Source organism: Phyllobates terribilis, unplaced genomic scaffold (genome assembly GCF_046119375.1).
Source record: "Phyllobates terribilis strain yellow unplaced genomic scaffold, ASM4611937v1 Scaffold_10__3_contigs__length_209671492, whole genome shotgun sequence".
Lineage (NCBI taxonomy): Eukaryota > Metazoa > Chordata > Amphibia > Anura > Dendrobatidae > Phyllobates > Phyllobates terribilis.
The window spans coordinates 201,832,948-201,842,024 of NW_027362770.1; the positions used below are offsets into that span (position 1 = coordinate 201,832,948).

The 9,077-nt window shown below is 51.3% G+C and overlaps 1 protein-coding gene across 1 annotated transcript; it reads right to left on the reverse strand.

Annotated features, from left to right (window-relative positions):
• Window positions 1–3,620: 3,620 nt before the first annotated feature.
• On the reverse strand, window positions 3,621–5,448 carry LOC141164350 (uncharacterized). Its single transcript, XM_073649485.1, has 2 exons — window positions 5,305–5,448; window positions 3,621–5,220 (listed from the first exon to the last, which is right to left on the reverse strand). Exons 1-2 carry the CDS (start codon window positions 5,403–5,405, stop codon window positions 4,407–4,409), a joined length of 915 nt encoding a protein of 304 aa, XP_073505586.1. The 5' UTR covers window positions 5,406–5,448; the 3' UTR covers window positions 3,621–4,406.
• Between the last annotated feature and the right edge of the window lie 3,629 nt (window positions 5,449–9,077).

Consider the following 9,077-nt stretch of genomic DNA (forward strand, 5'->3'; position numbering starts at 1 on the left):
TTATGTCCAGGACGATAGGATCCTGTGTTTCCCATAGGGGGTTGATCCATTCCAAGGCATCACCCGCTAGGTTAGACATAATGAATCCCACCTTAACCCGATCTGTGGGAAAACATAGAGGGTAGAACTTGAAGTGTAGCATGCATTGCTCCACAAATGCACGACTTTGTCTTGGATCCCCATAGTAACGTGGCGGATCCGCAGGAACGAGAGCAGATAGATCCATCTGGACGGGTGCGTAATTAGCCAGGAACTCAGCTAGAGAAAAAAAAATTGTATTTATTTATTTTTAATGCATGTATTCGCTGGAAAACTTCTCAAAGAGCGAAGGCCGTGGGGCTCAACAGGAACCATGGCCTGAGCATGCTGTAATGCACACGCCCGGGCTGAGCGGCGTGTGCGTGTGATTCCACTGGACCGTGCCGGAGAGTGAATGCCTGGAGGGGCATAACTAGGTATTCACCCGATCCGACCAGGGTCGCACGACGGCATACAACGCCAGTGCACCAAGGAGGAACCGAGCAGAGGGACCAGGTGCTACTCCAGGACAGACCCCGGACACGGCTGTTGACCCACACAGGGGAATACAGGAACAGACTGGTTAGGCTGGCACACAGACTGGTGGGAATAGGCAGGCACGACTGGTATGCGGGCAGGCGGGTATGCAGGCAGGGGGGTACAGGCAAGCACGGCTAGAGTGCAGAAAGGAAGGCACTAGCAGGTAGGAACACAGGCGGGATAGGACCCAGTACACACTGGGACTCTGGAACAGAACCACAGATGTGGCAGACAAACACAGCAGAGTGAGGCCGCCCAGAGAGGTGAGCGAGAGCAGGGCAGGACGAGACCGCTTGGAGCGGTGAGCAAGAGCAGAGCAGGACGAGACCGCCTGGAGTGGTGAGCAAGAGCAGAGCAGGACGAGACCGCCTGGAGCGGAGAGCAAGAGCAGAGCAGGACGAGACCGCCTGGAGCGGTGAGCAAGAGCAGAGCAGGACGAGACCGCCTGGAGCGGTGAGCAAGAGCAGAGCAGGACGAGACCGCCTGGAGTGGTGAGCAAGAGCAGAGCAGGACGAGACCGCCTGGAGCTGTGAGCAAGAGCAGAGCAGGACGAGACCGCCTGGAGCGGTGAGCAAGAGCAGAGCAGGACGAGACCGCCTGGAGCGGTGAGCAAGAGCAGAGCAGGACGAGACCGCCTGGAGCGGTGAGCAAGAGCAGAGCAGGACGAGACCGCCTGGAGCGGTGAGCAAGAGCAGAGCAGGACGAGATCACCAGGAGCGGTGAGCAAGAGCAGAGCAGGACGAGACTGCCGGAGCAGTGAGCAAAGGAGTCAGAGCGGAGCGAGACTGCCGAAGCAGTGATCAAAGGAGTCAGAGCGGAGAGAGACTGAGCAGGAGGAACAGGGCTCTGTTCACACGGAACAGACAGGAAGGGAAAGGCAGAGCCAGATACCCACAAGGTACTTGCAGTGAAGTAGCGAGTGGACCACAAACACACAAACGGGAGTACAGAGACAACAAGCAGGAGTTAGGTACGAGTTCAGACTCTGCAGAAAAAGGAAAGGAACGGACATAGAGGCAAAACAGGTAAAGGATAGGAGAGAGTTCAGACTGGAACTGAGTGTACGGAAGAGACCGACACTGCAGCGGGATACAGGAGCGGGTCTGGGAATACGGCCCCCAGAGAGGCGGGACGAACAGGTAAGGAGCGTGTTCAGACAGGACAGACAAGATACAGGAGTGGGTCTAGGTAATCGGCCCCTAGAAGGCGGGAGGAACAGGCTAGGAGCGAGTTCAGACAGGACAGACAAGATACAGGAGCGGGTCTAGGTAATCGGCCCCTAGATGGCGGGAGGAACAGGCTAGGAGCGAGTTCAGACAAGATACAGGAGCGGGTCTAGGTAATCGGCCCCTAGAAGGCGGGAGGAACAGGCTAGGAGCGTGTTCAGACAGGCCTGGAAATACAGCCTCCAGGATAGGCAGACAAGAGAACACAGAAGGGACCTGGCACCTTCAGAGTGCAAGCACGCACTGAATGAAACACAATGCTCAGGCAGGGATTGATTGGAGCAGCTGGGTTATATACCAGGTGACAGACAGCAATAGGCTGAGGACGCACAAGGGGTGTGACCCACAGCAGGTACAAAAAGCAGGAAGTGATCGGGCGCCGCCCTTAAGCAGCAGAAACAGACACAAACAGACAGCATGGAGGGAAGCCAGAGAGACATTCTGGACTGGAGATCAAGTGCGCGCTCTTGCACAGTGGGAGATGGACCACCATGCAAGGGCGCCGCCAGGTATGTTACAGCGACACACTCAAACTGTGTTTTTTTAGGTAAAAATGGCCCAAAAGTGGATAATACAGAGGTTTGAACCGTGGAACTGCAAAACCACACTTGTATTTCTCGGGCCTACACCAGACTATTTTCAACAGATATATTTGTGTCTGAACAATCAGGAGACACTATTATTTATTTTTTACGGCAAAAAATGGCAAAAGCAGGATAATAGAGATTTTTTACCGTGGAACAGCAAAACCACAGTTATTGTTTACTGGTGCATACCAGGCTTTTTTAAATATATAGATTTGCAGCTGAACAGTGAGCGACACACTCAAACTGTTTTTTTTTTTTTAGATACAAAAGGCACAAAACTGGATAATACAGAGGTTTGAACCGTGGAAGTGCAAAACAACACTTCTGTTTCTGTGGCCTACACCAGACTATTTTCAACAGATATATTTGTGTCTGAAAAATCAGAGACACGCTTTTTTTTTTTTTTTTTGGGGGGGGGGGGGGACACCAGTAGGTTAATAAGACAAGTATTTGTACAGTGTGAAGGAGGAAAAAAAAAGAGGTTTTAGATGAAAAAAAAAGGATTTTTCCTGGCCCCCGAGACCTGGAGCTAAGTCCAGCAATTTGAGTAGCAGCAGCACACAGGACTGTAATGCAGCGTTTGCTGGTATAACCACTGCGTCTCCTATACAGCCTGCCTGCCTGGTATCTGGGATGGATATTAGTCCTGAGAAGGACTGTTTGTTTGATCTGGCAGCCTTTACAGACCCTACACTAACTATTTCACAGTTTATATCTCTCCCTAAATCAGCAGCGCTGTCCCTACACTGTCTGATTCTGAGCGACTGTGTCCAAGATGGCGGCGCCTGGTTTTAAATACTCGAGGTGACGCTGTGCGGCCAGCCAATCACTGTAATGCCCACAACATGGCTGCGGCATTACAGTGACTGGCTGGCAATCCCTGCATGTTCATTGGCTCTGTAAAGAGCGCCAAACATGCAGGGCGGAGACCCGAGCTCCCGCCCGAGTAACCCGGAAATGCTCGGTGCTCGCCCAACATCCCGAGTAGCGTGATGCTCGGGCGAGTACCGAGCAGTGTCGAGCATGTTCGCTCAACACTACAGCTCACCCTCTCTTCATGTTTACCTTGGTTAGTCGGCCTCTGGTGAAGGTTCCTCTGTGTCTATTGTTTTCGGGTACATAAGATTTACTGGGTCATCGCAAGGTCATAGTGATAAGGTCACTGAATAGAATTGATATGTGTGACCTGAAGAGGAAACAATGGAGGCAAACACAATGACAACTGAATACATATGTGTGAACTCACCACTTTTTTTTTGTTCCATAGTAATTACAAGTGTGGGATTATAATGTCTTGTATTACTTTTCTTTTTTGTGTCTTTTCTAATTTTATATTTTTCCTTTTCAGGTTTTTGGCGACAGGAGAGAGCTATACATCACTGCACCTCCAATTTAGGGTTGGTAAATCCACCATTTCCAGAATTGTGGGGTGCACATGTAACATCATCTGGCAGAAGTTGCAGCCCATCGTGATACCTTCCCCAACCGAGGAGACTTGGCTGCAGGTCGCAGCAGGCTTTCAAACTGTGGCCAATTTCCCCAACTGCATAGGTGTTGTCGATGGCAAACATGTGAGAGTCCAGCAGCCTCCACGATCAGGATCACGCTTCTTTAATTATAAGAAGTATTTTTATGTGGTCCTGATGGCGGTGGTTGATGCACATTACAAATTTGTTGCCATCGACGTTGATGCTTATGGCAGTACTGGGGATTTTCGGGTGTTGCGATCATCACCGATTGGGCTGCAAATTCTTCAAGATGGCGGAACGCTCTCAGCCCCAAGACCTTGGCCGGGCTCCATACATCCAGTTCCCTTTGAGACGGTATCCATTAATTAACGATGTCCCAACAAACACTGTTTCAGAGGCCGACCTGTCAACAGTTTTGGACCATAAAGTACGGGCAGCACCTGTATATACAACTAAACACCTTTTCTTACAGTCTCCTACGCCTGAAGCCTGGTGTAGATCACTATAAGAAAAGGTGTTTTTGAACGCATTCAGTCTTTTTTTTTTAAAATGGTGTATATAACGACCTACAGGTGCTGTCTGTATTTTTTATGGACCAAAAATGGTGACAGGGGGTAATTAAATTTACTCAAATTGATGGAAGTCCGGCTCGTAGTCATACCCTGAGAACATGTGTTGGGAGATGGACCAGGATGATGAGAAGATGCTCCATGGGCTGGTGGGCGACTGTAACTTCCATGCTCCTCTGAAGGTTCGGGCCGGTATGCTGCAACCTGCCCAAAACGCTGGGTTGATGCTGCTGGTGGTGGTGGAGGCCCACTGGGATTAAACAGATTAAAGATCCCAGTTATTAGTGCTGGTGCCGAGGGCATAGGCGATGGCGCATCAATTGCCATGACCAGAGCATTGGCTGCTGTCATGTACAGGTTCTGCTTGTCCCGTGGCATGGATCTTAGGCGGCCTGCTATTGACAACCCAAATTTGTCAAGCTCATCCTCTTTGTGGACCCTGTCCATAACACTGAGGGTGCGAGTAGTGAGGGTTTCAAGTGCACTACTCCCAACCTCTTGGCTTTTGGCCTTTTTACTTCCCGCCCTTCTGAATCCCACGGGACGGGCAGAACCAGCCCCCATCCCAGTGGGCCTAGACGCACCACCAGCAGAGCTACCGTCAGCGCCAGAAGCCGGAGCAGCATCAGCAGCAGACCCCGGCGCGACGCCCGCAGCAGATGAGGCAGCGGTGGGCGAACCGGAAGGACCAGCACCATGAGGATTCGGAGAAGACAAGAGAAATAAGTCTTCTGAATCGTCTTCTGCTCCCTGCTCCGTGCTGGTCTCCTCGTGTAACGCAGGTGTCGGGGCCCTTACATTGCCTTCTGTGCTGTAGAAAAAAGGAAAAAAAGAAGGCATGTCATTACAACACTTTGGAAGAAATTTTGTTTACAACTAATTATTGTGAAATTACCTCCGCAAACTCCTGCTGGTCAAAATGAAGGCCGGCTGGTCTGCATAAGGGACCTTTCTTTTGAGGGGCGATGAGCCGCTTCGCCCGGACTCTGACTTCATCAGGCGGTCGGTGACCGAGCGCCACCTTTTTTTTTTACATCTTCCACTGAGATAAAAAATAAATAAAAAAAAATTATATGTATTGCATTTCAAACATAAATAAAATTACTAGTGTTGAGCGAGCATGCTCGATACTACTCGGTACTCGCCCGAGCATCTCACTACTCGGGATGTTCGGCGAGCACCGAGCATTTCCGGGTTACTCGGGCGGGAGCTCGGGTCTCCTCCCTGCATGTTTGCCGCTCTTTACAGAGCCAATGAACATGCAGGGATTGCCTGCCACTCACTGTAATGCCGCAGCCATGTTGGTTGTGGGCATTACAGTGATTGGCTGGCCGCACAGCGTCACCTCGAGTATTTAAAACCGGGCGCCGCCATCTTGGACACAGTCGCTCCGGATCTGACAGTGTAGGGACAGCGCTGCTGAGCTAGGGAGAGGTTTATACTGCAAAATAGTTAGTGTAGGGTCTGTAAAGGCTGCCAGATCAAACAAACAGTCCTTCTCAGGACTAATATCCATCCCAGGTATATCAGGCAGACAGGCTGTATAGGAGACGCAGTGGTTATACCAGCAAACGCTGCATTACAGTCCTGTGTGCTGCTGCTGGTCAAATTGCTAGACTTATCCCCAGGTCTCAGGGGCCAGGAAAAATGTTTTTTTTTTCATCTAAATCCTGTATTTTATTTTTTCCTCAGTCAGACTGTACAAATACACGTCTTATTAACCTTTTGGTATTCCCCCCCCCAAAAAAAAAACAAATTGAGTGTGTCTGTGACTGTTCAGACACAAGTATATCTGTTTAAAAGAGTTGGGTGTAGGCCAGAGAAATAGAACTGTGGTTTTCCTCTTCCACGGTTCTAATCTTTTTATTACCCCTTTTGCCATTGATAGTGTGAGTGTAAGCTATTTTACTTCATTTACAATGGGCAAGGCGCGTGGCAAGGGACGTGGAACTGGACGTTCTGGTGATGGTGCGTGTAGAGGACGGGGCCGTGGCCAAGGTGAAAATGTGCCACAACCAACAGCCACATCTTCTCGCTCCCACTTCTTGACCGAATTACTAGGGAAGCACACAACAACACCAGTATTGAGAACTGATCAGTGTGAACAGGTTATTAATTGGATAGCAGATAATACTTCCAGTTACCTGGGCACCACCACCTCCGGTCTGTCTTCCACACGGTCAAGTCTTAGTAGCCGTGAGTCTCGACCGCATACTTCTCCTCACCCTGATGCTCCTTCCTCCCACCATGCCGAGTGTCGTCAGACAGCAACTGATCCCACACTTGGACACTCTGAAGAGCTGTTCACTGGTCCATTTCCAGATTTGTGCCCTTCGTCTGCTTCGCTTGAAGTGGTGGAAGAGGAGATCCCATGTAGCGATGCCCAAATATTTGAACAGCCACGGCCACAGGAAGTCGACTCGGGCAATTTGTCACAAGAGGTGGACGATGACGAGACACAATTGCCACGAAGTGAGGAGGAGGATCGTGGTGCGCAAGTGGAAGAGGAGGAGGTGGTGGATGATCTAGTAACTGACCCAACGTGGCAGGAGGACACGCAGAGCGAGGCCAGCAGCACACAGGGGGAGGGAGGCAGAGTACCCCAACAGGCAGGAAGAAGCAGTGTGGTGGCTGCAGACAGAAGGCGGGCAACCGTTCCCCGTAACACCAACACGAGGGACGTTGCCAGTACAACCGATAGGTCTTCCAAAGTCTGGAATTTTTTTAAAGACTCTGCTGATAACCCCAAAAAGGCCATTTGTACCACCTGCCATGCCAGCATCAGCAGGGGTGACAAAACTACCAGCCTGACCACCACCAGCATGATCAGGCACATGGCAGCAAAGCACCCGACTTTGTGGGGCGAACCCCAGGGTCCACGACCAGTGTCAGCGGGAGTCACCACTGCTTCTTCCGCTGTTGTGCGTGCAATAGAACCCCCTGTTGTGCGTGCAAGACAATCCCCTGTCCATACTGCATGCAAAGATGCCCCCTCCTCTCAGTCTTCACTTGTTATGGCAGTTTCTCAAGAAACAGCATCAACGTCCACGTCCACGTCCCACCGCAGCGTTCAATTGTCCACATCCCAGAGCTTTGAACGAAAGCGCAAATTCGCAGCCAACGCCCCACAGGCCACAGTCCTAAATTCGCACAATTCACGACTGCTTGCATTGGAAATGCTGCCTTTTAGGCTGGTGGAGACGGAATCCTTCCGCAACCTTATGGCGGTGGCCGTCCCTCGGTACTCGGTCCCCAGCCGACACTATTTTGCCCGGTGTGAAATCCCCGCACTACACAAGCACGTGTTCCAAAACATCTGCCGTGCCCTCAACAACGCAGTTACTGGGAGAGTCCACCTGACAACGGACACGTGGACAAGTGCTTGTGGCCAGGGACGGTACATCTCCCTGACGGCACACTGGGTAAACATAGTGGAAGCCGGGACCCAGTCGGACCTTGGGACGGAACGCATCCTCCCCACACCGAGGATTGCGGGCCCTATGTCAGTCAGAGTTGCCCCCACAGTGTACAGCTCCTGCGCATCATCCTCCTCCTCCACCTCCTCATGTTCAGCCTCCATCTCAGATATCACATCAGTTACAAGCTGGAAGCACTGCAGTACTGCCTCAGCCAAGCGGCAACAGGCTGTGCTGAAACTCATAAGCTTAGGTGATAAACCTCACACTGCTTGTGATTTGTGGACAGCTGTGAAAGAGCAGGCAGATCTGTGTCCGAGACCGCTAAACCTACATCCAGGCATGGTCGTGTGTGACAATGGCCGTAACCTGGTGGCGGCTCTGAGGCGAGGCGAGATCACACACGTACCATGCCTGGCTCATGTGCTTAACCTCGTGGTTCAGCGGTTTCTTAAATCGTACCCCAAGTTGCCAGATCTGCTCGTGAAAGTACGCCGCCTGTCAGCTCATTTTCGGAAGTCGGCTACAACTTCCGCCGCCCTTGCTGTGTTGCAGCAACGTTTGCAGCTTTCGGCACACCGACTGGTGTGTGATGTCCCCACACGTTGGAACTCTACCCTCCACATGTTGCAAAGGATTTGTGAGCAGAAGAGAGCAGTTGTGGAGTACCAGCTGCAACAAGGCCGTCGATATTCAGGTCAGACTCCACACATAAGACCTCAGGAGTGGACCTGGATGTCTGGCATATGTACCATCCTGACAAACTTTGAGGAGTCCACGAAGATGGTGAGTGGCGATGACGCCATCATTAGTGTCAGCATCCCACTTGTCTGTCTTTTGCAACGCTCTCTGCAGAGAATTAAAGAGGAGGCATTGCAGCCAGAGTATGATGAGATGGACCAAGAACCCATAGCGGTTGATTACACACAGCCCAGCCTCATCTCATCCCAACGTGCATTGGGGGACAATGAGGGAGAAGAGGAGGAAGAACAGGAGCTGCTATCTTGCGCTGTAGACGGTAGTACCTGTACAACTGTCATACCGTCGGTTCAGCGTGGGTGGCCTGAGGACAGGGGGGAGGAGGAGGAGGAGGAGAGCATGGTCAGTCGTCATCTTGGTGAGGACACGGAAGTCTTGCCCGTTACCAGTCTGGCACGCATGGCTGACTTTATGTTACGCTGCCTTAACCGTGACCCTCGCGTTGTCAAAATGTAGGGTGACAGACATTACTGGTTGGTGACACTTTTAGACC